Source organism: Dipodomys spectabilis, unplaced genomic scaffold (assembly GCF_019054845.1).
Source record: "Dipodomys spectabilis isolate Male_0828 unplaced genomic scaffold, ASM1905484v1 ptg000173l, whole genome shotgun sequence".
Taxonomy (NCBI): Eukaryota; Metazoa; Chordata; class Mammalia; order Rodentia; family Heteromyidae; genus Dipodomys; species Dipodomys spectabilis.
The window spans coordinates 10,180,382-10,206,746 of record NW_024870850.1 but is presented as its reverse complement, the minus strand read 5'-3'; the positions used below and the strand labels follow the sequence as shown (position 1 = coordinate 10,206,746).

Here is a 26,365-nt window from a genome sequence, read left to right as displayed (position 1 = left end):
TTACACAGGAGGCTGAGATCTGAGGATCGAAGTGCAAAGCCAGCCAGGGCAGGAAAGTTTGTGAAACTCTTACCTTCATGGAAGCACCAAAAAGCCAGAAGTGGAGCTGTAACTGGTGGCAGAGTACCAGCCTTAAGGAGAGAGAAAGAGAGAAAGAGAGAGAGGGAGAGGGGGAGGGAGAGGGAGAGGGAGGGAGGGAGGGAGGGAGGGAGGGGGAGGGAGAGGGAGGGAGGGAGGGAGGGAGAGGGAGGGAGAGGGAGGGAGGGGGAGGGAGGGAGAGAGAGAGAGAGAGAGAGAGAGAGAGAGAGAGAGAGAGAGAGAGAGAGAGAGAGAGAGAGAGAGAGAGAGAGAGAGACACCCCAGGGATCAGCATTAAAAAACCCCAACCACCACCAAAACAAAGAGACACGCGCTGGGTCTGGTCCCACCTCCGACTCCGCCGTCGCTCAGAAGCGTGGTAGTAATCCGAACCTGGTTGGTCCTTGGGAATGACTTCTTCCCCCCCACCCTGCGGGCCACCAATCGGCCTCCATTCGGGAGAAAGCTAGAAATTGGCGCGACAGCACCCGACGCCGCTGAGGTCCCGCCCCCAACGGGAGCACTTCCGGTCCGGAGCTCGGGGGACGGAAGTGACGCCGCAGACGGCGACTCCCCGTCTCTTCCGGTTGGGCTTCGCGCGGCCGAGTTCCTTCTTTTTCTCCCCCCCCTCCGGGGTAAGGGAAGGTTTGGCTGGAACGACTTTGGTGAGTTTGGGCGAGGGGACGGCGCGGAGGTGGAGGTGGGTAGTGGGTGGAGAAGTTTTCCCAAGCCGCCGAGGAGACTCTGGAGAGCGGCCTGGTCCGTTCCGTGCTTCCGGGGCCTGGACGCGCCATTCGGGCCACGGCTTTCTGTCTCTGTCTCTCTCTTTTGGGTGCCGGTCCTGGGGCTTGAACTCAGGGCCTGGGCGCTGTCTCTGAGCCTTTATTTCCACTCAAGGCTAGCGCTCTAGCACCTTGAGCCATAGCTCCACTTCCGTCGTTTTGGTGGCTCATTGGAGATAAAGAGTCTCACGGACTTTCTGGCCCCGGCTGGCTTCGAACCTCGATCTTCATACGTCAGCCTCCTGAGTGGCTGTGATTTCAAGGCGGGAGCCACCGGCCCCGGGTTAGGACCATTGCTCTTGGAAGGTGCTGCCCAGCGGTGCCCTGTGGTTGTACTTCTTCAGGGCGTGCCCTCGGGGTCATTTCCTGCATATGGGTTGCTGCATCAAAAACCTCTCTGTAGTAATTTTTTCTTTCTTTTTCTTCTCCCCAATAGACAAAGAACTTCTGCCGCAAGAGTGGGGCTCTGACGACCCTCCACAGACCCCGCGATCCTGGCGCCTGTCAGTTACCTTCAGTCCCCGCCGGGTGAGCAGGGCATGGGGAAGGGGAAGGACTTAGTTCCAGAAGATTTATTTGGTGTTTCCAGTCTTGCTATTTACTAATGCAGGTATTATCTTTGAATTTGACTTTGTTTTTGCATTGTCATATGTTTACGTTTACATTTGGTAGAAAGATTTTTTAAATAGTTTTCTAGGGTGGATATACTTTCTTTTAATTTCAATTAAAAAAATTTTCGTTGTTATTATAAAATTGATAGACATACTCTTTAGAAAAGAAGCCTGGTGCTGGTGGCTTGCACCGCTAATCTTGGTTACTCAGGAGGCTGAAGATTTCAGGATCGTGATTAGATGCCAACCTGCAAAAGAGACTCTTTTAAGTACTATGAACTACCAAAAAGCTGAAAGTGGAGCTTTGGCTCAGGTGTTAGAGTGTTAGTCTTGAGTAAAACAGCTCAGGGACAGTGCCCAGACCCTGAGTTTAAGTCCCAGGACCAGCCCAAAATAACACAACAAAAGAATATACTTCCCCATAGAGCTTCAAAACCAGACTCGAAACTCAAGGATAATGGCCTAGTTTTGCTACCTTTGATCATATACAGTCTTCAAGAAAAATGCTTAAACAACTTTATTTGGTTCTGGAACTGGGGCTTGAACTCAAGGCCTGAGCCCTGTCCCTTAGCATTTTTCCCTCAAGGCTGGTGCTCTGCTACTGGAGCCACAGTTCCACTTCTGGCTTTTTGCTGGCTCATTGAATGGAGATGAAGAGTCTCACAGATTTCTTTTTTTGTCGGTCGTGGGCTTGAACTCTGGGCCTGAGCACTATCCCTCAACTTTTCAGCTCAAGGCGAGCTCTCTATCACTTGAGCTACAGTGTCACTTCCGGTTTTCTGGAGGCTTATTGGAGATGAGAGTTTCATGGACTTTCTTGCCCGGGCTGGCTTTGAACCACGATCCTCAGATCTCAGCCTCCCGAGTAGCTAGGATTACAGGCGTGAACCCCTGCACCTGGCTAGTCTCAGATTTTTATCTGCCCAGGCTGGCTTCCAACTGTGATCCTCAGATCTCAGCCTCCTGAGTAGTTAGGTGTGAAGATAGTTTATTGCTTGGCCAAAAACCTAAAATACCAATGTATCACCAATGTATCATTGTTGTATGAGATAGTGGGTTTCATTATCCATGCTTATGATACGCTTCAGCCATTTCACTCTCATTGCTCTTTTGTGTCTTCTCCCCTCTGCCCAAACAGTCATCATTCAGTTGTTTTATCTAGATTCCACATATGAGGGAAAACAATGATTTTTGTGTTTGTGAGCCTGGCTTCTTTTGCTTAGCATGATGATCTCTAGTTCTATTCATTTTGGAGAACATTTTTCTCTCTATGCTAGGGAGTGAATCCCGGGCTTCATGTATGGAGCTCAAGTACAGAGCTACATACACTCTCATTCTGTGATAAACTATTTGATAGGTTCTGTAATAGAAAATGGCATCTGTGAGCTGGTGCAGGTGGCTCACACTAGTGATCCTAGATCCTGAGATCTGAGGATTTCCGTTTGAAATCAGTCTGAGCTGGATAATCGATGGGTCTTATTTCCAATTAGCTGCCAAAAAGCTGGAAGTGGAGCTGTGTCTCAAGTGGTCATGCACTGGCCTTGAGCAAAAAAGCTTAAGGGACAACTCCCAGCCTGTTTAAGTCTCAATATTGTCATACATGAATAAATACATCTTTCAACTGATTTTTGCAGCAGCAAATGTTTTCTTTCCTCCAGAATATCTCTTTGGAATTCTTTGTTAGAAGCTTTTGATCTGATGGCTTTTTTCATTGTCTTTTTCTTGAGAGGGTGGTGGTGGTGCTGTGGTTTTAATTTGTCCTTGAGCACAACAAGTGCTATGTTGAGTTTTTTTTTTTGGGGGGGGTGGGGTGGGGTTTAAACTATCTCATACTTGCTAGGTGTTCATTCTGCTGAGCCATAACTCCAGCCTTTTTTTTTGTCGGTCATGGGGCTTGAACTCTGGGCCTGGGCACGGTCTCTCAGCTCTTCAGCTCAAGGCGAGCGCTCTTCCACTTGAGCTGCAGTGCCACTTCTGGTTTTCTGGTGGTTTATTAGAGATAGGAGTCTCATGGTCTTTCCTGCCTGGGCTGGCTTTGAACCGTGATCCTCAGATCTCAGTCTCCTGAGTAACTAGGATTACAGGTATGAGCCACCAGTGCCTGGCTTCCAGCCCTTTTGTACTGATGATGATGATTATTATTTTTTGTCTGTCATGGGACTTGAACTCTGGGCCTCGGTGTTGTCCCTGAGCACTTTAGCTCAAGGTGAGCACTCTACCACTTGAGCCACAGAGCCACTCCCCGTTTTCTGGTGGTTAACTGGAGATAAGCATCTCAAGGACTTTCCTGTCCTGGCTGGCTTTGAACCTCAATCCTCATATCTCAGCCTTCTGAGTAGCTAGGATTACAGGCATGAGCCATCGGTGCCAGGCTTGTAGTGATTAATTTTAAGATAGACTCTTGCTTCCTGGACCATGGTTCACCTGTTTGTGTTCCTCACAGTTAGGATACAGGTGTGTGACACCATGAAGGAGGTCTCAGGAACTTTTTGTTGGGTAGCCTTGAGCTGTAGTTCTCCCTATCTCAGCCTACCAAGTAGTTACAGGCATGAGCCACTGTATCGGTCATGAATTTTTTTTTTTCAGAAAATCATCTTTTAAAAAAAATATTTCTTGTATTTTGGTGTGCTTAAATGTTCCCTTCATTTCTTGTACTTACTTTATGATTGCCAAAATGGTGAAGGCATGAAGAATAAATTCAATCTAGAATTGTTCTTAGGAAGTTTATAAATGTGTGGAGGAGGTTTGGCATCTATCCAGGCAAATAAATGCATTATTACAAATGGAGGAGTTTCTTAGAGTAGAGGATGGTTTTGTGCTCTTCATGTGGACATAGGTAAAGCTAAGGAGAGAGTAATGATTAAGACAGGGCCCCAAATAGAAGTGGTAGGAATTAGCCATGTTGCAAGGGAAGCAGAAGGAGAAAAGGATTATATTTCTGATTTATTTATTATAGTTATTATATAAAATATTCTGAACTCATTGTATTTCTTTGTTCCTTTGTTTGCTGCTTTCTTTTTTTTTGTCAGTGGTGGGGCTTGAACTCTGGGCCCTGGCGCTCTCCCTCAGCTCTTCAGCTCAAAGCTAGTGGTCTACAACTTGAACCACAGGGTTACTTCCGGTTTTCTGGTGGTTTATTGGAGATAAGAGTCTCACAGCCTTTCCTGTCTGGTCTGGCTTTGAACTGGGATCCTCAGATCTTAGCCTCCTGAGTAGCTAGGATTGCAGGTGTGAGCCACTGGCGCCTGGCGTGACTGATTATATTTCTAGGTAGACAAGGGGATGAATGTGTCCAGGCATGCTCTCAGGTTATGCCAAGAGTTATTTTCTACATTTCAGAAAACAGGTGGAATGAATGTATTACTCTATATAATTTAACAGGAAAACTCATGCATATATATTGAATTAAGACGAATCAAAATGAAATAGTATGAGTGTCTTCAGCTCATGTAGGAGATTAATTTGAGGAATTCAAAACAGAAGTTGAGCACTGAAAAATAGGGTCATACATCTAGGGAGTTCAAATCAACTCGATAGGGCTGGTGCCTGTGGCTCTTTCTTGTAATCCTAGCTACCCAGGAGGTTGAGATCCAAGGATGGAGGTTCAGAGCCATCCTCGGCAGCAAAGTCCATAAGGCTTTCCTCTCTAGCTATCCACCAAAAAGCTGGAAGTAGAGCTATGACCCATGTGGTAGAGCATAGCCTTGAGCAAAAACAACCTCAGGGAAAGTACCTAGGCCCTGAGTTCCAGTCCTAGGACTGGCCCTCAAATAATAATTCCATAAGGAAATGAGAAGAAAACTGGCATCTTGGAACAGTTAGCTTCTAAGGAGCCAGATGACTTGGCAATATCCATGTTTTTTTTTTCTTTATTAGCATGTATTAATTGTACATGAAGGGTTTTATTGTGATTGTGATATTCTTTTTTTTTTTTTTTGGTCCAGTCGTGGGCCTGAACTCTGGGCCTGGGCGCTATCCCTCAGCTCTTCAGCTCAAGGCTAGCGCTCTACCACTTGAGCCACAGTGCCACTTCCGGCTTTTTTCTTTTTGCTTATGTGGTGCTGAGGAATCGAACTCAGGGCCTCAGGCATGCAAGGCAAGCGCTCTACCACTGAGCCACCTTCCCAGCCCCTTTATTGTGATATTCTATGTGCATGTACAATGTATCCTGATCAAATTTACCTCCTTATTCTCCCTTACTCCATCTTCTTAAAACAATTACAGCAGGTCTCATTATTCTATTTCCATGCATGTAAATAAGCTACTTTGTTTATACTCATTCACCCTCTCTTAGACCTTCCCTCCCACTGGTGTTGACATCCCCACCAGATTTTTTCACTCTGCCGGCTGCTGGTGGCTCACACCTGTAATCCTATTACTCAGGAGGCTGAGATCTGAGGATTGCGGTTCAAAGCCAGCCCGAGCAGGAAAGTGGAAGTGGAGCTGTGGCTCAAGTGGTAGAGCACTCACCTTGAGCTGAAGAGCTGAGGACAGCGCCCAGTCCCAGAGTAAAAGCCCCATGACCGACAAAACAAAAAAACCAGATTGTTTCACTCTTCTGTTTTTGTGTATGTATGCCAGTCCTGGGACTTTGGGTCTTGAACTCAGGGCCTGGATGCTGTGCCTTAGCTTTTAGGCTCAAGGCTAGTGCTCTACCACTTGAGCCGCAGCTCTGCTTCTGGCCTTTTGCTGGTTAGTTGGGAGATAAGAATCTTATGGACTTTTCTTTTGGTAATGTATTCTAACCTTGATCTTCAGATCTCATCTTTCTGAGTAGCTTGTATTAAAGGTATGAGTCAACAGTGCTCCTCCATGATTCATTACTTCAGTGGTCATTTCCATATTTCTCTTGTCCTTAGTTAGAACCTGAGCTGCTCCATGCCTATACCTTTCCTGTTAAAGGTCTAACACTGTTATCCTGTCTGTCTTTAGTTATATGTTTCCCCTAGCCTGGACTATGCACCATAGAAGGTCTAGAAGGTTGTATAGTACTGTGGTTTCCCTTCAATGGGATAGAGAATTTCAGCTAGTAGATTTCCCCTTCTCCCCCTTTTCCCTTCTTGGTTTATTGCTACATGACACTCATGGCCAAGTGGCAATCTCATCCTCTAATGTGTTGGAACTACTAATTGGGTGGTGTGGGGTAGGGTTGGGGAGAGGAGTCTTTCCCCATTAGAGTCTAAGATCTGTAAACCTGCAGTGCTCTGAGTGGCTGGAAGTAGAAACAACATTCTTGTTGGTCTAGCCAGTTTCACCTTCACCTGTCATTCTCAGACCTAAAGAAATTGGGCTGAGGGGCTGGGAAGGTGGCTCAGTGGTAGATAGAGCACTTGCCTTGCATGCCCGAGGCCCTGGGTTCCATTCCTTAGCGCCACATAAGCAAAAAGAAAAAAGCCGGAAGTGGCGCTGTGGCTCAAGTGCTAGAATGCTAGCCTTGAGCTGAAGAGCTGAGGGACAGTGCCCAGGCCCAGAGTTCAGGCCCCACGACTGGACCCAAAAAAAAAGAAATTAGTGGCTCATGCCTATAATCCTAGCTACTCAGGAGGCTGAGATCTGAGGATCGGGTTCAAAGTCAGCCCGGGCTAGAAAGCAGTGAGACTCTTTTTTTATTTTTTATTTTTTGGTCAGTCATGGGGCTTGAACTCTGGGTCTGAGCGCTGCCCCTCAGCTCTTCAGCTCAAGGCTAGCGCTCTACCACTTGAGCTACAGCACCACTTCCGGTTTTTGGGTGGTTTGTTGAAGATAAGAGTTTCATGGACTTTCCTGCACCGGCTGGCTTTGAACGGTGATCTTCAGATCTCAGCCTTCTGAGTAGCTAGGATTACAGGCGCAAGCCACCTCGCCCGGCGCCCAGCAGTAGTAAGACTCTTATCTCCATTAAACCACTCAGAAAACCAGAAGTGGAGCTGTGGCTCAAGTGGTAGAGTGCTAGCCTTGAGCTGAAGAGCTGAGGGACAGTGCCCAGGCCAAGAGTTCAAGCCCTATGACGGACAAAAAAAATTAAAAAAAAAATTGGGCTGAGCTGGCCAGAACCATGGGAAGTTGTCCTGTTCAAAGCATAGATCTGGTTGTACTACAGAATACTGTTCTCTCAGGATCATCTCCACCTGGCCCTGTGCCTGAGCTGTCCTGCTTTCATTAGATGAGCTGCTTCTGCCAGGAGGAAGGTTGTGATTGGACAGTGCTCCACCAGCGCCCTTCCCCTTAGTGCCAAGGGCTCCTTAGTGAGAATCAGCTGTGTGATGCTGTGGCTGTGGGCGAGGCTTTTGTGAGGCACAGATGGCAGCGCCTGCAGAGCTCAGCCATGTGTAGAGCAGGCATGTGTTCCAGCCAAGATGGTCAGCCTCCAGCAGTGCATGCTTCCCGGCTATATCCTGTCATTGCTCATTGTCTCCCCAGCTTTGTAGCTCCAAGGTGATGACAGATCCTATCCAGGATGGACTGGCTGGTACCACCCATTAAATTAAAAGAAAGAAAAGAAAAGGGAAAGGAAAAAATGGAATGGGGTAAGGGGGGAGACGGAGGGTCAGGGTTTAAAGAGAGAAAGTGAGGTCCCCGTTGCTTTCCTAGGTGTGAAGTCCAGTCCTGTGAGATTACTAAAAGCCCTTCAGGGAGGGCAGCTGGTTTAGCTGCTTAGGGAGAACTAAGAGCTAAGCAGCTAGATGTAAGAAATCAGCCACCTAGAGGGAACCTCAGCTTTTAGTGTGTTGTAAAAGGTCTTGGGCATGAGAGAATAAGAACAGAAAGAAGGAATAAACCATCCTGTGGGAGGGGCCCTCCAAAGGAGGGAGAGGGTGACAAGGCACCTGGCACTCCCCCTTTTCCCTCTTACCTCAGACAGAAGCAAAGCACCTAGATAGAAAGGTGGCAAAAACCAATCCAACAGAAAAGCTGGTGTAGCGGTGCACAGCCTTGCCTATCTAGCTAGATCCTGTGGAAAGTAAAGAAAAGGCAGGGGAGGGAGAAGAGGAAGACTGCCCACCCTAGGTGGCTTAGAGCCCAAGGATGATGAGGAAGGAACCGTAAGCTGCTTGCTGGGCAGATGCCATGTGGAGCAAAGATAATGGTAGCCCTAGATCAGTTAGTAATTTAATATCAACCCTCTAGATCCCAGTAGATGAAGTAGAAGTACATTAAGTAGGTTATCCATATTTTAATGTAGATAATGTGAACTTAATATCTGGCAAGTTATATGTAGGAAAAATAAAGATGTTGTATACTTTGAGCTCATTGGAAATCCAGATTTATGTAGGAAGTTGATATATGACAGAAGATAAAAGGGCACTGTGTAAAATGGGCATCTAGTCCCTTTGAGCATTTTATAAAGGCATCAAGAGTTGGGTGCCAGTGGCTCATGCCTGTAATCCTGGCCACTTGGGAGGCTGTGATCTGAGGGTCATGGTTCAAAGCCAAGCTTGGCAGGGAAGTCCCTATAAGACTCTTATCGCCAATTAACCACTCAAAAACCAGAAGTGGAGCTGTGTCTCAAAGTGGTAGAGTGCTAGTCTTGAGCAAAGGAGCTCAAGGACAGTGCCCAAGCCTTGAGTTCAAGCTCTACGACTGACTTAAAAAAAAAAAAAAGGCCCCAAGAACAAAAGGTGATCTTTGGTATTGGGATTGAGAATATAGTTAACACCTGGAGTACCACATTGAACATTGTTTCTCTTTTATTTCTAAAAATGTAGCTAATATAACAGGGGGGAAACTGGTCTTATACTGCTTGAGCCACAGTTCCACTTTGGGCTTTTTGGTGGTTAATTGGAGTTAAGAATCTCATGGACTTTCTTTGGTTGCCATTGATCTGAAATCCTCAGGTCTCAGCCTCCTCAGTAGTTAGGATTATAGGCGTGAGCCACCAGTGCCCAGCATCTGTTGTTTCTTATAGTAACAATGATCACTGTCCCCAAATAGTTCTCATATGTGCTCAGATGTAGTAAAAATAATTTAAGGTAAATTCTTGTGAATTGTATTTGACTTTTTGATCTCCTGGAGGCTTGATTAAAGCAGTTAATATTGTCCATTGTAAATTAAAACAAGATCTTAAAGGATTAAGTGTTAAAAACAAGCTGGTTGCTGGTGGCTCATGTCTGTAATCACTCAGGAGGCTGAAATGTGAGGATCTTAGTTTGAAGCCAGCCCAGGAAGAAAAGTGTGCATGAGACTTCTCTCCAATGAGCCACTCAAAAACCAATAGTGGCTCAAAGTGGTAGAATGCTAGTCTTGAGTTCAGGGACAGGCCTGGTGTGGTGGCTCACGCCTGTAATCATAGTTACTCAGGAGGCTGAGATATGAGGATTGTGGTTCAAATCTAGCCCTGGCAGGAAAGTAGTGAGACTCTTATCTCCATTAAACCACTTAGAAAACTGGAAGTGGTGCTGTGGCTCAACTGGTAGAGCACTAGCCTTGAGCTGAAGAGCTGAGGGACAGTGCCCAGGCCCAGAGTCCAAGCCCCACGACCAATGGAAAAAAGAAAAAGAAAGTTCAGGGACAGCACCAGGCTCTGAGTTCAAATCCTATGACTGACAAAGCAAAAACCAGGCTCAGTGGCTTACTCCTGTAGTCCTAACTACTCAGGAGGCTGAGATCTGAGGATCACAGCTTGAAGCCAGCCTAGACAGGAAAGTTGTTAGACTTATTTCCAATTAACCACCTAAAAACTGGAAGTGGAGTTGTGGCTTAAGTGATAGAGAGCACTAGTCTTGAGCACAAAAGTTCAGGGACAGTGCCCAGTCCCTAAATTCAAGCCCCAGGACTAGTACAATGAAAAAATAAGAAAAAACCCCAAACTAATAATATCTCCACAGTTTATTCATCTGTTCATCTGTCATTATAAGTTGTTAAATCTGAAAATAAATACGTAAGTTAATGGTGCTAATAGTGTATTTCTGCAACTTTAATGTTGTAATTCTATTCATGAGGTCCCCAAGTCCAGAATTCATTGTCACTACAATTCTGTATCTGGGTAGTCAACAGATGGTATTTTGCTCCTATACATTGCCTGACTTACTCTGTTTATTGCCTATTTTGACAGCCCCTTGGATGCAGCGTGACTCTACCACGAAAGGGACATAGTTCCTCTTCTTTGGGCTGCCATAGGGACACTGTTCTTACCACACACAGTCTTTGGAGCCAACATCCTCACCATACCCATCTTCCTCCAGGACCACAGGTATGACATGATACTGATTCTGTTGTTCATGACTGTGTGTGTGTGTGTGTGTGTGTGTGTGTGTGTGTGTGTGTGTGTGTGTGTGTGTGTGTGTGTGTGTGTGTGTGTGTGTGTGTGTGTGTGTGTGTGTGTGTGTTTTCTACCATTGAGCCCCTGTGTGTGTGTGTGTGTGTATGTTTTCTACCACTGAGCCCCTACCCCAAGGCTCTTTTGCTTTCATTAATTTTTGGGTAAAGTCTTAAATTTTGGTTCTCAACTGGTCTCAGACTGTGATCCTCTTACCTATGCCTCTTTGTAACTGGAATTACAGGTTTTTGCCACCAGTTAAGTCTTTCTTGTTGAAATAGGTATTGCTGTTGAATTTGCATCCTTCTAATCTTGGAGCTGCTTACTCAGCTGGGATTGTGAGCCATCATGCCTGGCCCTTTTGGTATTAGGGATGTGCTTTGATGTCTTTTCTTTTTTGTCAGTCATGGGGCCTGAATTCTGGTCCTGGGCGCTGTCCCTCAGCTCTTTAGCTCAAGGCTAGTGCTCTACCATTTGAGCCACAGCACCACTTCTAGCTTTTTCTGCTTATGTGGTACTGAGGAATCGAACCCAGGGCCTCAGGCATGCAAGGGAAGAGTTTGTCTTTTATGTATGCATCTTTGGTAGGATGTTGCTTTGTGTTTATAAGTACACCGATGTTAAGCCTTTTTTTTTTTGGTGGTACTTGGGTGTAGACTTGTATTTGGTAGTCAGGTGCTCTACCACTCCAGCTATTCCCCTATCTCAACTTCCTTGCATTTTTATGAATTTGATTTTGTGATTATGTCTTTATATTGTATATCCCTTAATATATTATTATAGCTTATTAGCATTTAATTTTGACTTTCATCTTTCTTGCTAAGGATTACAGTATTAAAATGTCCTGAATTAAACTATGTACTTTTCCATTACAAAAAAATGTGTTTTTTACCCCCATTTCCCCATTCTGCTTTAGATAAATCCTAGGGTGTCATGCATGTCAGGCAAGTACTCTACTGTGGAGCTACATCCTCACTCTTTTATTTTTCAAGGATGGCTTTGCTAAATTTGGCATGATGACTTGACAGTATTTTCCTAAAGCCATTTATGCATTCTCTCACTGTCTTGGCCTGAAAGTTTGGGTGACAAGTCTGCTCATAGTCTTTTTTTTTTGGAAATCTCTCACATGTGACTTGCTTCTTTTTCTCATTTGCCTTTAGGGTGCTCACTGTGACTTTGATTTTCTTTGCTCTGTCTTGCCTTATCATTTTTTTGTGGTGGTGCTATAGAGCAGGCCTATAGCCTTCCACATTTAAAATGTTTCTAGCTAGGCACTGAGGGCGCACACATATAATTCTTAGGGATTCAGGAGGCTGAGATCTAGAGGATCATAGTTCAAAGCCAGCCTGGGCAGAAAAGTCCTGAAGACTCTTACCTCCAAGATCACCAGCAGAAGGCTGGATTGGAGGTATAGCTCAAGTAGTGAGCCATTAGCAAGCAAGTCAAGCAAGCTGTAATGAGTTTAAGCCCTGGCATTGGCAAAAAAGAGCAAAAGATTTCTAGTTCCTGTTAAAGTCCTATATAAATTAGGAATTTGTTGTATCACTTTCCTATAAATATCAAAAAGTTTCTTTATTCTATTTTCATTTATCCCCTGTGACTATATGTTCTTTATTTCATTTTTAAATTTCTTTTGCAGTCCAAATCTTAAAGGAAGAAGTAAAAACAAAACCACCAAAATATAAGCAGAAATCACTGGAAAAAGAGCTCATTAGTAATAGTATAAAGTGTTTCATTTGGAAGACCAGCAAATAATTGTTGTTTGGCAAACTGTTTTGGTGCAGATGTTTTCTTTCCACTGTGGGCACTGTGCAGAACTCAGAGTGCTTGGCCCTTCTGCACTAGTATTCTGGTGATGCCCTACAGTGGTTGATAGGCATTCTACCACTTGTAAAACCTTGACATTCTGGTTGAAATGCCCTACTGTCAAAAGTACAATGTGAACAGTTTTAAGTAACTCAGGTAGCCATTTCCTGAGTCTGTTACTTGGTTATTTTGGAGTGTAATGGCAGCCATAGAAGATGAAATTTGAGAACCAAAGTGGACAAAATTGGAACAGTTTTAGGGATTCAGGAGGCTGAGATGCAGAGGATCATAGTGACATTGGAAGAGTTACTCATGTTTTCTGATTCTAGGTTTCTCATTGCTGTATGATGATATGTCTTGAGAAAGGATGATAGAGTAATTAAGTAAATAGTATAATAAAATAATAGCTTTATTGTTGCTATTAAGGTGTTGTACAGAAGAGGGGTTACCATTTCATAAGTCTGGCAAGGAGTACAATTCTTTTTTTTTGTCGATCATGGGGCTTGAACTCTGGGCCTGGGTGCTGTTTCTTAGCTCTTCAGCTCAAGGTGAGCGCTCTACCACTTGAGCCACAGCACCACTTGTGGTTTTTTGGTGGTTAATTGGAGATAAAAATCTCACAGACTTTCTTGCCTCGGCTGGCTTTGAACCACGATCCTCAAATCTCAGCCTCCTGAGTAGCTGGGATTACAGGTGTGAGCCACTGGTGCCTGGCAAGGAGTACAATTCTTTTTGGACAATGTCACCCCTTCCTTGGCTTTCCCCTAGTTTCCCCTTCCTGTTCCTCCCCACAAATGCTTAGTTCATTTTCCACATAGTCTCTACTGAGTACCATAATGTCATTTGTTTCCTCTTCCTCCTTCCATTTCTGTGTCTCCCTTTAACTCCCCCTAAGAAGACCAAAAAACAAAAAAAATACCCTAGAGTAAAGCAAACAACATCATCACTACTACTACCACCAACAAAAATCCATGTTTCTATTTCTTGGAATTTGTTTTGATAAATAGATTTTAAATGTTCCAAGGAGTACTAAAAATATTTATATATAACTAACCATGTACATATAAATACATATATCAAAGCTCTTAGTGTAACTTGCAGTGCATTGGCGATGGTGTCCATCGTCCTGGGCTGTGAGTGTATTGTTATGTTGTGGCTTTCACATGCATTACCAGCCCAGTGTCAGTGTCTAGTGTCTTGACTACAGAGTAATGCTTGTGTGTTAATGTTGATGTCAACAGGAATCCTAACTAGTCCTGCTTTAAAAGGAAGGGGTATTGTAACTATCCACTTAGACCTGTGACGTGTCTTTGGAACCACAGAGGAGTGCGGTCATGCATGTTTCCCTATAAGACTTAACAAGATGGATGATGCCAGTTCCTCCCATGGTGAGTCCTGTTACTGCCAGTTCTAGAGGTCTCCTCTACATGCTTTAGAGCTCAGATATCTAGGCTGACGCACTTGTACTGCTGGCCCATGTGGGGGTGCTGAAGTGAGCCAGAGAGAGCTGTTGTGTTCCTCTGCCCTCGGGTTGTGCTGGCTTTGGGAGGAGACACTGCATAATCTCATTGCTGCAATCTGTCACCACAAGCAAATTAATAGTCAGGTTTCTACTCAGGTGCCTGTAGCTCATGCCTGTAATCTTAGCTACTCAGAAGGCTGAGATCTGAGGTCTGATTCAAAGCCAGCCCAGGTAGGAAAGTCTGGTTTTTTTTTTTTCTTCTCCTGTATCACTATCTTTTCTTTTATCATAAGCTCTCCAACTAATCATTAAAAAGCCAGGAGTAGATGATTGGGTCAAGGGCTAGAATGCAAGCCTTGAACAGAAAAGCTCAGAGACAGAGCCCAGGCCCTTAGTTCAAGCCTCAGGACCATCACACACAAAACAAGTCTTAGTTTTCCTTACCTTTAAAATGATACTTGTATTCTTTTCTTGCTGGGCAGCACAGCTCCCCATCACTTTTTCTGGCTGCATGTATAACCCAGAACTTCTCTAGTATTATATATGAGTTAATTAGATATTCATTTAGAGTTGAATTAGGTTCATGTATGAGAATTCAGGCTTCTGATCAGCTGAGGGTTGTGTGTCTTTCTCTTCCAGAAGCTCTACTTCCTGGGAACCCAATCTGTAGTCAAGAAGAAGAGACAGAGGCTAACAGCACAGTGGCAGACTGCTCACAAAATCAGGTATGAAGATCTTGTTTCCTTCTATAAACTGATGTCCATGCATGTGGTGTGTAGACAGATGCCTTTCCATCTAGAAAGACTTCTTTTGAAGCCTATGGGAGGAAATGAAACCTGTGCAAGGACCAAGTCCTCCCTTGGATTCCACCAGGGAGTGCCACCTTTCACTGGCGAAAGACTATCTTGACAATCACTACAGCATTTTTGTAATTACTAATTAGTCTGATTCTCATGGTCTCAAGTGGATGTTTCTTGTTTTGCTCAATTACCTCAAGTGGTAATAAAGTTGAAATATTTTTTCTCAATTTTACCCATTATTCACCATTTATTTTATTTTAATTTTTTTTGTTGATTGTGGGGCTTGAACTTAGGGCCTGGGTGCTGTCCCGGAGAAAAAAATGGTCTGGGACAGCACTCTACCACATGATAATAGATATATTTTTTTGTTGGTCCTGGAGCTTGAACTCAGGGCCTGGGCGCAGAGTTCAAGGCAAGTGCTTTACCACTTGAGCCACAGCACCACTTCATGTTTAATTGGAGATAAAAGTCTCATGGACTTTGCTGCCCTGGCTGGCTTTGAACCACAATCCTCAGATCTCAGCTTCCTGAGTAGCTATGATTACAGGCATGAGCCACCAGTGCCCGGTTTTCTACCACTTTGAGACATTCTGCCATTTCCAGTTTTCTAGTGGTTAATTGAAGATAAGAGTCTCATGGGGGCTGGGAAGATGACTCAGTGGTAGAGTGCTTGCCTTGCATGCATGATTCCTCAGCACCACATAAGCAGAAAAAGCTGGAAGTGGCACTGTGGCTCTAGTGGTAGAGCACTCGCCTTGAGCTGAAGAGCTGAGGGACAGCGCCCAGGCCCAGAGTTCAGGCCCCATAACTGGCCAAAAAAAAAAAAGAGTCTCATGGACTTTCTTGACTGGGCTGGCTTTGAATCATGATCTTCAAATCTCAACCTCCTGAGTAGATGTGAGCTACTGGCTCCAGGCTTTCACCATTTATTTATTTATTTATTTTTGTGCTGGTCCTGGGCCTTGAACTCAGAGTCTGGGCACTGTTCCTGAGGTTTGTTTTTTTTTTTGCTCAGGTCTAGCACTCTACCTCTTGAGGCACAAGCTCCACTTCCATTGCCATTTATTAAATGTACACAATATATCCAGGTATTTAATGAAAGAGTTAAATAAAGTGAAAAAGAGGTGCCTATCTGTGGGGAGCTGGGTTCATGTTTGAGCTTTGCTGTTAAAGCCACAAGACTAAGGTGAAAAATGAAGAGGGAGAAAGGGCAGTTACAGACAGGAGTCAGCCCCTGGGCCCATGGAATCCTGGGTTAGACAGTGAGGAAATTGACATGTTTAGGCATTGGGGGATTATCTCCCTCCTGCTTTCTCCCCCAACCCCCAATCAGGGGAATGATTATGTGGTTTGAACCAGCATGTGTGTGATGGCTTAGGGTTCTGTGAACTTTGTGGATGTGGCTGTGAACATCACCCAGGAGGATACAGTTCAGCGTAACTTCTGCAGTCATGTGATGGCAAGGAAGCCCCGGAACCTGGCCGCAGTAGGTAAGACAATGGGCATTCCCTGTAGCCTGACAGGGAACAGGTTCATGTGTTGTGTTCAAAGTGTTCTGGAATCTCTAATGTTGCACTGAAGATGGTTAACCATGATGGTGGTGTCCCTAATACATTTTAATCCACTGCGGTGAGTTTTTGTTGTTTTATGTTTTTGATGGGGCTGCCTTATGGGCAGGGCCTAATGCTTTCTGGGCCTGTGCTCCAACACCTGCCTGCTGTGGTAGTTTTCATATGTCGTCAGTGGCATCATCTAGTCTTGTTGCCATATGTGTCCTACATCTCTTTGTTTTTGTTTTGTTTTTTCTTTGCCAGAACTGGAATGACCTATGGGCCTTGCACTATTGCTTAGTTTTTTACCCACAGCTGGCTTTCTACTACTTGAGCCATTCCTCCAGTTCTGTTTTTGTGTTATTTCTGAGAGTTATCTCTTGGAGCTGTGTTTGGGCCATGATCCTCAGATCTCAGCCTTTTGAGTAGTTAAGATTACAGGTATGAGCCACCAGCAACTGGCTAAGTCACTTCTTTGACATTCCAAGTCTCTGATTCTCTAGCTGGGGTCCTATCTACTGTGTCTTAGCAATGGCTCCACCTGCATGGCATACACTGAAGTGTTGATGAGTGACTGTTTGACTTTATTGCCTGATACAGATTTCCTTGGTTTGCTTATTTTATCTCCCATTTGATTTAACATGTTAGCTGTGGAAATATGAACATGGTCATAAGGTCATTTGGATCATGGAAAGAGGCTGTTTGCCTTTCCAGCCTTTATGACATAATTGTACTGCTTCCATTAGAAATACAGAGCTGAATCATACAAAGGCTTGTCAAGTCTTTTCCATGAGTGTGTCTTTCTTAATGTGTAGGGTGCCAGAAGCTCAACAAGCCCAGAGCTTTGTCCTTGAAGGGAGAGAAGTCAGTGGTGCAGAGCGGAGCTCCCCAGGGTAAAGGAGTGTGAAGGATAGTCCTGCTCAGTGGCAGGTTCAGCATATTGGAAGCATAGCAAGGAAGCATTGTCAGAAGACCTTTGACTCCTTTCTGAGTTCTCATGTTGTATCTTTCTTGAGAAATGCCTTTTTTATTTGCTATTACAGGGCTTTGGCCTTGTGGCTTGTGTTTGCCAGGCGATCCTTCCGCAACTTAAACCACACTCACCAGCCCTTTTTGCCTTTATTATTACTGTTGTTGTTGTTGTTATTTTGTCGGTCATGGGACCTAAACTTTGGGCCTGGGTTCTGTCCCTTAGCTCTTTAGCTCAAGGCTAGTGCTCTACACACAGCTCCACTTCTGGCTTTTTCTGCTTATGTGGTATTGAGGAATTGAACCCAGGGCCTCATGCATGCCGGACAGGTACTCTACCACTGAGTCACCTTCCCAGCCCTGCTTTTATTATTTTTCAAATAGAGGCTCCCCTTTATTCCCAGACCAGTCTGGACCTCATTCCTATTCATTTATGCTTCCATATGTCTAGGATGCCATACCCAGATTGAAATGGAGTCTGCAAGCTTTTTGTCTGAACTTTCCTTGAACTGTATTTTCCTGATCTCTGCCTCTGTAGTAGCTAGAATTATAAATGGGAAACACTGCACCAAGCCTTTTTTTTTTTTTTTGCCTGTCCTGGGGCTTGATCTAAGGGCCTAGGTACTGCCCCTGAGCCTTTTTGTGCTCAAGGCTAGTGCGCTCTGCCACATGAGCCCTAAGAGTCTCATGGACTTTCCTGCCCAGGCTAGCTTTGCAATTCTTTGCAAATTCTTTGAATTATGATTAGCCCAAATTATTTGAAGAAAGGCGTTTCATATGATATTTACGCACAGATTCACTACACTTGAACTCTGGGCTTAGACACTGTCCTTGAATTTGTTTTTGCTTAAGGCCAGAGCTTTGCCACCTGAGCCACAGCGCCACTTCCCACTTTTTCTGAGTAGTTTATTGGAGATGAGGGTCTCATCGACTTACCTGCCTGGGCTGGCTTCAAACCGTGATCCTCAGATCTCAGCCTCTGGAGTAGCTAGGATTACAGGCATGGGCCATCAGTGCTCATCCTATATTACTTCTTAGCCCTCTTCCTTGGCCTCCTTTAACAGTTCTTTGTGGGTTTGTTTCATTATCTTTTTTTTTTTCCTGGTTGGTCATGGGGTTTGAGCTCATGACCTGAGTACTGTCCCTGAGCTAGGCTAGCATTCTTTCACTTTGAGCTGTAGCCCTACTTCAGGTTTTTGAGTGGTTCATTGGAGAGAAGAATCCCATAGGGACTTTCCTGCTCAGGTAGGGCAGATTCTCAGATCTCAGCCTCCTGAATAGCTAGGATTATAGGTGTGGGCCATACCTGGCCCTGGCTCATTATGCTATTTTTATACATAACTATAACATATTTTCCGCTATCATACTCTCCTTTTTCCTCCCTCTCTCCTCCCACTCCTACTTGTTTCCCCACCCCCAAATAGTGCCCCTTTTATAATCATAAGGCTGCTCCCTATAGTCCTCCCATTTTGTTCTTTAGACATAAATTATTTAATATTGTTTTTTTTTTTTTTTTTGGGGTTTAATTTCAGAGTTGGAAATGCAACTACAAACCAAAGATTTAGTGCTTCAGCCAGACTTTTTTACCGGCCATACCTGTAGAGGTACACAAAGGGTAAGTTTAGCAAAGTATATTTTCTGTTTTATATATTGAGGCAAAATTAAGGATTCTGTTTAGGACATGGAGAGGTATTTTGGAGAAATAGGTTTCACATTTGAGGGCATGGAACAAAGTCTCTGAAGATTCATTCTATCAATGAAGAATGTAGGAGTGTCCAAAGTTAATGTGAAACATGTTATCCTTTCATATGGAGTAGTTAAACCTATAAGCCAGGTCCATATTTTCTTGTAGATATCTGTCTCAAACTGGTTAGAACTGAAAAAGACCCATGCCAAGGCTGAATCTCTGGTTGAATTTCCAGAAAATGGCACACATCACATGTTATTGAGGGAGTGGAAAATATGTCAGTATTCTAGGAGTTATGGGAGTCTTAAATTCCCCAATGCCAGTTAGCTGTTTGTTTTTCTTGGTGTTCAAGCAAGATCAAAATTATTTTTTCCCACAGGGTGTGTTCATGTGTTGTCATTTCTGAACAGTTCTCACTGTGCTCAGGAGTGTGCTCATTATAGGGGAAAATAGGCCAAAGTTATGTTGGCCTGTAAGAGATGCCAAAGGTCATGGGTTGGAGGAGACCATAGTGAGTGAGTGTGCAGAGAGAGTGATGTTCTAGGACATCCTTGATAGGCATTGGTGTCCTTTCCTTCTCCTTCAGTAATTATTGGTGGAGACGCTACTTTGTTTAAATTGGCATGTCTGGGTTCATACAGGGCTCAGTGACCTTTGAGGATGTGGCTGTGGACTTCACCCCGGAGGAGTGGATGTCCTTGGACCCGACGCAGAGAAGCCTGTACAGAGATGTGATGCTGGAGAATTACCGGAACCTGGCCACAGTGGGTAGGGCTGCACCTTTCCCTGCAGCCCTGGAGAGAGTAGAAATGTCCCAGCATTAGTGATGTCTGCTCAGAATACAGGTGGAAATAACAGATTCCCTAGCAGTGCCACCTGTTACAGTGGTTCTCAACTAACCATGCTTCCAGAACCATGTACATCACTTGTGCTGTGTTACAAATACGCACTCGGAAATTCTGTCCATGTTTTTACTAATTTTTCCATGTGGATCTGTTTCACTCAAGATCAGAACCAGGGTTGTTGTTTTTCCCTTTAAGATTGAAAACTTAGGCTGGTAATATGACTCATTGAAAGAGTGCTTGCCTAATATTTGTGATTTAAAAAAAAAAGTGACTTCACTTACTACTTAATAGAAGAAAAGTACTGGTGGGCATTGGTTCTTTAAAATAACACTATTAGTAAATGACTAAGACTATGGGTGTATTACACCCATGTAAATAGGAGTGAGTAAATAGAAGTTTAAGCCTTGGACATGGGTTTCTTGAGTCAGAGAAAAGGAATCTGTTCATGACACTAAAGCATGAATATTTGTATTTTGAGCTGCATAGGAATCATTCTTATCCCTCCTTAGATAGCTTTCTGTCTCACCCACTGATTCAAATTTCTCTGTATATAGGAGGTCAGCTGTTCAAACCCAGCCTGATCTCTTGGTTGGAGGAAAAAGTGGAGTTGACCGTAGTGGAGCAAGGCATTCTCCAAGGTAAGCATTTGTGAAAGACTTGGACATTGGTAGTGTGTTTGAAATCTTTTAAAGCTCAACGTGAATGAAGGCTGAGGTCATTGGACTGATTATGGGATGTCTTCAACTCCCCACTCTAGGCTGCCTTTTCTGTGATCTCAGCAGTGGCCTCTTCTCTTCCACTTGGAGTTTATGGTTCTCTTTGTGCAGCTGATTTACCATTACAGTTCACTGTCATAGGAAATTTGTTAATAAACTTACTTTGATCCCATAGTCTCATGATGGCCAGTTTTAGATGTAGGCAAACTGTGTGAGACTATCCTTATATTATTATTTAGCATTTTTAGTAAGAACACAGAATTGAGTTTTGTCTTTTTTTTTTTTTTTTAATTTGGTCAGTCGTGGGGCTTGAACTCGGCCTGGGTGCTGTCCCTCAGCTCTTCATCTCAAGACTAGGTCTCTACCACTTGAGCCACAGCACCACTTCCGGTTTTCTGGTGGTTAATTGAAGATAAGAGTCTCACAAAGGTACCTGCTCAGGCTGGCTTTGAACAGCAATCCTCAGATCTCAGCCTCCTGAGTAGCTAGGGTTATAGGTGTGAGCCACTGGCGCCCGGCCCCTTAGACATATTTTTGTATTTCATTACAGAATGGGAAATGCATCTTAAAACCAAAGGTACAGCAGTTGAACGAGATATCGTTTGGTCCGATGCATCAAATAGGAAACTACTGGTAAGATTCACAAGTGTTCTCTTCTTAATTTCCAAGTTCATGGAAGACTGGGAATTCCCTAGTAGAAATCAGTATGAAAGATAATTTGAACAAAGTAGTCCTTTCCCACTTTGTTCCTTCCTTGCTTTATAACCTTGTCTGACCTTGTAATTTCTCAATTTCTATGTAGCCCGGGCTGGCATGGAACTTTTCCTTTTCCTTTTTTTTTTGTCAGTTGTAGGGCTTGAACTCTGGGCCTGGGTGCTATCCCTGAGTTCTTCACCTCAAGGCGAGTGCTCTGCCACTTGAGCCACAGCACTACTGCTAGTTTTCTGGTGGGTAATTGGAGCTAAGAGTCTCAAGAACTTTCCTGCCTTGTTTTGCCTTCTAACGTAATCCTCAGATTTCAGTCTCCTGAGTAGCTAGGATTATGGGAAGGAGCCAATGGCACCCAGCTGGTTGGGAACTTTTGTGATTATTGACTCAACCTCTGAGGGCTGGGATTCTAAACACTGATTCAGGGGAACAGTTTCCATGGAAAGATGCCCCAAACCTAGTGTGAATCACCCCAAGTACCCAGTTCTGTATGGGTCTGGAAAATCCTTTAACCATCATTCATTCGTCCCTTTATTACAAGCAGGCAGGAAGCCACAGTGGAGGGGAGCTCTGTGACTCTAAGCAAGCTGGAAAAGTCTTTGGTGAACACTCAGATCTTCAGACACACACGAGTAGTGCAAATACAGAGCACACTTCAGAGTGTGGTCGGTGTGGGAAAGCCTTCTTGCCGCTCAAGGAGAGGTCTGCTGAAGAGAAACTTTCTCTGGGGTCCCAGAGTGTAAACGGGGCCGTGCTCCCTCTGGATAAATTCTTTGAGTGCAGCGATTGTGGGGAGGCCTTTGGTGATGAGTCACACCTCGAGGCCCATAGGAAAATGCACGATGGAGAAAATGTCTGCAAATCCGAGGAATGTGGGCAAGCTTTAACTCGCCGCACAAGCCACGATGGATGTGGTCAGCCGCCCACTGGAAAGAAATACTATGAATGTAAGAAATGCGACAAGTTCTTCACACATCCCATCTACCTGAATATCCATATGCAAAGCCACCCCGTGGAGAAGCCCTATGATTGTAAGGAGTGTGGAAAAGCCTTCCCTGAGCGCTCGGGCCTCATTGTCCACCTACGGCAACACACGCGCGAGAAGTCGTACGAGTGCAAGGAGTGTGGCAAAGCGTTTATCCAGCCCTCGCGCCTCACCGAGCACATGAGAAGCCACACGGGGGAGAAGCCCTTTCAGTGCGAGCAGTGTGGGAATGCCTTTGCGTCCTCCTCGTACCTCACTACCCACTTGCGCACGCACACGGGAGAGAAGCCCTTCGAGTGTCATGTGTGCGGGAAGGCCTTCACGCGCTCCTCCTACCTGCTGGGGCACATTCGAACTCACACCGGAGAGAAGCCGTATGAGTGTAAAGTGTGCGGGAAGGCGTTCAGCGGGCGCTCGTGGCTCACCATCCACTTGCGCAAGCACACGGGAGAGAGGCCCTACCCCTGCCCTGAGTGTGATAAGGCCTTCACCAGCTTCGCCCAGCTCACGGAGCACATCAAGACTCACACGGGTGAGAAGCCCTTCCGCTGTAAGGTGTGTGCGAGGACCTTCCGCAATTCCTCCTGCCTTAAGACCCACTTTCGGATCCACACCGGGATAAAACCGTACAAGTGCACTTACTGTGGGAAGGACTTCACGGCGCGCTCGGGCCTCACCAAGCACGTCCTCATCCACAATGGCGAGAAGCCCTACGAGTGCAAGGAGTGCGGCAAGGCCTTTGGCACGTCCTCGGGCCTCGTGGAGCACATCCGGATCCACACAGGCGAAAAGCCCTTCGAGTGTTACCAGTGTGGGAAGGCCTTGGCCCACTCGTCGTCTCTGGTAGCCCACTTGCGGACCCACACCGGGGAGAAGCCCTTCGAGTGCACCCTGTGCGAGAAAACGTTCACGCGCTCGTCCTACCTGCGCATCCACATGCGCACGCACACAGGCGAGAAGCCCTACGAGTGCAAGGAGTGCGGGAAAACCTTCCCCGAGCGCTCGTGCCTTACCAAGCACATCAGGACACACACTGGCGAGAGGCCCTATGAATGTAAGGAGTGTGGGAAGGGTTTCACCAGCTTTGCCCAGCTCACTGTGCACATCAAAACCCACAGCAACGAGAGGCCCTTTCAGTGTAAGGTGTGCACCAAGTCCTTCCGTAACTCCTCATCCCTGGAGACCCACTTTAGAATTCACACTGGAGTCAAACCCTACAAATGCAGTTACTGTGGGAAAGCCTTCACGGCTCGCTCTGGCCTTACGATCCACTTACGGAATCACACGGGGGAGAAGTCCTACGCGTGCCAGGAGTGTGGCAAAGCCTTTACCACGTCCTCAGGCCTCATCGCACACATCCGAAGTCACAAGGGAGAGAAGCCCTTCGAGTGTGACCACTGCGGGAAGGCCTTTGCCTCCTCCTCCTATCTCAATGTGCATTTGAAAATCCACACGGGGGAGAAGCCCTTCCAGTGCACTGTGTGTGGGAAGACGTTTACGTGCTCCTCGTACCTGCCCGTCCACATGCGCACGCACACTGGCGAGAAGCCCTTCCAGTGCATGATATGTGGCAAGTCGTTCCTGTGGTCCTCCTACCTGCGTGTGCACATGCGCATCCACACCGGAGAGAAGCCCTATGTGTGTCAGTACTGTGGAAAAGCCTTTACCGAGCACTCAGGCCTTAATAAGCATGTGCGAAAACATACTGGAGAGAAACCCTATGACTACAAGGACTGTGAGCCAGCCTTCGCTGATCCTGCTGCAAATGAACAGGAGAATCCTTCCTGGAGAGAAGAAGCCCTTTGAATGGAAGGCCGTCAGAAAGTCTTGTGGGTTTTTGTTTTCTTTTGGGGGGCGGGGTGAGAGGTGAGGGGAAGCCATCCTCCCTTTTCTTTGTAATTGAGATTGAACTGACAGTCTTAAGGACTCTTAGGTCTATTAGCAATATATATAAAAGCAATCAGTTGTTGCTTTTTGCTTCTAAGACATGAAAACTGTCAGTACTCCATGAATCTAGGGATTGTGCTTGAGTCATCCTGCTCTCACTGGAAACAGGTGAAGTGTTAGTCCTCATGCAAGTCTTTACTAGATCCGGGAGGTAGTGCAAAGAGAACTTACTGATGCAGGCATAGAAAACGCCATTCTCACCCAGTGTCTCACAGTGGACAGAAGCTTGATGGGATTTGAGACTTCACTTGTCCCTTTGACTGAGTGGTGCTTCACACTGAACAGAAAGTACCCGTTCATAATATGGGCTTGGCGTCACTGTGTCTTGAAATCTGGTATGACAGAGGACATGGCCTTCTAGGTGGTTCTACAGATAAATTTTTAAATATTTCAAGTATTTCTAGATTTGTGTATTTTTATGACCTCCTTCTACATTTCTAGTTTTCACTGGAGCTTTCCTTTTTAAAATTTCCCTATTTGAGAGGATTGGAAACTTGTTTTTATCTAGGACCACCCCCCCCCCGTGGTAGCAGGTCCTTAGACATTGTGAAGCGATGACATAGGATCTCCGGGTGTCTGTGCCCCACATTGTCTGTTTCTTTGTGGTCTCATGGAGCACTTTGTGCTGCCCTGGCATTAACTCAGCTCCCCATGTTGTAATTGACACCTTAATATTTCACAGCTATCTTTGACCAGTGTCATTCGTACCCTTTCTCCCATCACGCCCGTCCCTCCCAAGACCCTGGAAGACTTTGTTTAGTCTCTGTTGTAAATCCCACCAGGTTCTCAGAGATCTATGTCTTATTGTATCTAGCTTATTTGAATTAATATAATGTCTTTGAGCTTGAACTGTGTTATGGCAAATGACAGGCTTTCTTCTTCTCTGGCTATTTTGTTGAAGACCACGTATTATTATTATTATTATTCATTGTTCTGTCAAGGAGTACTTAGGTGGTTTTCATACTGCTGCTATGGGTGTAGCAGTATGAACAGTGGTTTTATGTCTTCAGTTCGAAACTCAGAAAGGGGTTTCTTTCTGTAGGGTAGTTGTCATTTTTCTTTAGAGATACTAGGGTTTGAAATCAGGTCTCCACACTTGATAGTAGGCCCAGCATGGGATTTCAATTTATTCAGTCTTTAGATTTTTTTTCCCAAGAACAACCTGAAAATGGAGGGAAAGATGAAAGGTGACACAGTGGTCATGTCAACAAAATGTAACAGTTATAAATGTGTATGGATTCAGCTGGATATGGTAGCTCATGCTTGTAGTTCCAGGTACTTGGCAGGCAGAGATGGGAGGACTGGAGTTCAGGCCAGCACAATCCCCAAGTTAGCAAGAACCCATCTCAACCAATAAGCCAGGGATTGTGGCTCATGCCTTTAATTCCAGTTACGTAGAAGAATAGGAGGATTGCATGGTCAGAAAAATGTGAGACCCTCTCTGAAAAATAACAAAAGTGAAAAAGGGCCAGGGGTCTGGCTCAAGTGGTAAAACAGTTGTCTAGCAAACATAAGGCCCTGAATTCAAATTCAGTACCTCTCTCCCACCCCCAAAGAAATCTATTTGTATATATATATGAACCAAAATATAGAATACTCAAGTGTAGAAAGCAGATATTAACATATCTGTAAGGTGAAGTAACAAGTATAGAAGAACAAGAGTAGGAGACACTTTAGCAAGACCAAGTAAAAAATGGACTTGAACTAGACTTTAGGCCGAACAGACCTTGTAGACTTGTACTACAGAATAACTCATCCACAAGCACGGGGACATCACGAGGTTTGTCTTTATAGAAGACATGATGAAAGGTTGTTAGACCCTAGCATTTTCTCATCCTGGCCGAGGCCAGGATCAGATATATTATGTCTTTTAGACAGGGTTTTACTGGGTAGCTTAAGGTGGCCTGCCTCAATGATTTCGAAGTTATAATCCCATATTGCATTAACACAATAATGTCAAAATACACACTAAGCTTAACACACTTGATGGAATTTGTAGTTCCTAATTAAAATGTGATGAATTTGAATGGACTTTAGTCTTGGTGTGCTTTCAATCTCAGCTTTGTTGTGACTGGATCAGCTCTGCATTATCTTGTCTGGATTTTTTTTTCTTTTTTCTTTTTTGGGTCCGGTCATGGGGCCTGAACTCTGGGCCTGGGCGCTGTCCCTCAGCTCTTCAGCTCA

At 45.0% G+C, this 26,365-nt stretch overlaps 1 protein-coding gene across 3 annotated transcripts; it reads left to right on the top strand.

The window, feature by feature from the left end:
- Positions 1–674: 674 nt before the first annotated feature.
- On the top strand, positions 675–26,212 carry LOC122119694 (zinc finger protein 26-like). 3 transcript variants are annotated; one of them, XM_042693722.1, is made up of 13 exons: positions 675–743; positions 1,297–1,388; positions 10,503–10,640; positions 13,754–13,900; positions 14,614–14,699; positions 16,153–16,264; positions 17,140–17,217; positions 18,826–18,908; positions 19,622–19,748; positions 20,380–20,463; positions 21,092–21,174; positions 21,794–24,058; positions 24,112–26,212. In XM_042693722.1, exons 4-12 carry the CDS (start codon positions 13,876–13,878, stop codon positions 24,038–24,040), a joined length of 2,925 nt encoding a protein of 974 aa, XP_042549656.1. In that variant the 5' UTR covers positions 675–743; positions 1,297–1,388; positions 10,503–10,640; positions 13,754–13,875; the 3' UTR covers positions 24,041–24,058; positions 24,112–26,212. The 3 variants fall into 3 exon arrangements, with proteins under 3 accessions (XP_042549656.1, XP_042549657.1, XP_042549658.1); XM_042693723.1 differs by lacking the exon at positions 17,140–17,217; XM_042693724.1 differs by lacking the exons at positions 675–743; positions 1,297–1,388; positions 10,503–10,640; positions 13,754–13,900 and having other exon boundaries at positions 14,620–14,699; positions 16,134–16,264.
- Positions 26,213–26,365: the final 153 nt, after the last annotated feature.

What these genes read in the sequence shown, in the direction of transcription:
- LOC122119694 (XM_042693722.1), top strand. Translation starts at nt 13,876, where the DNA reads ATGGATGATGCCAGTTCCTCCCATG. An exon ending in CCGGAACCTGGCCGCAGTAG is followed by an intron (nt 16,265 to 17,139) that starts GTAAGACAATGG and finishes CTTAATGTGTAG; the next exon opens with GGTGCCAGAAGCTCAACAAG. An exon ending in GGAGCAAGGCATTCTCCAAG is followed by an intron (nt 20,464 to 21,091) that starts GTAAGCATTTGT and finishes ATTTCATTACAG; the next exon opens with AATGGGAAATGCATCTTAAA.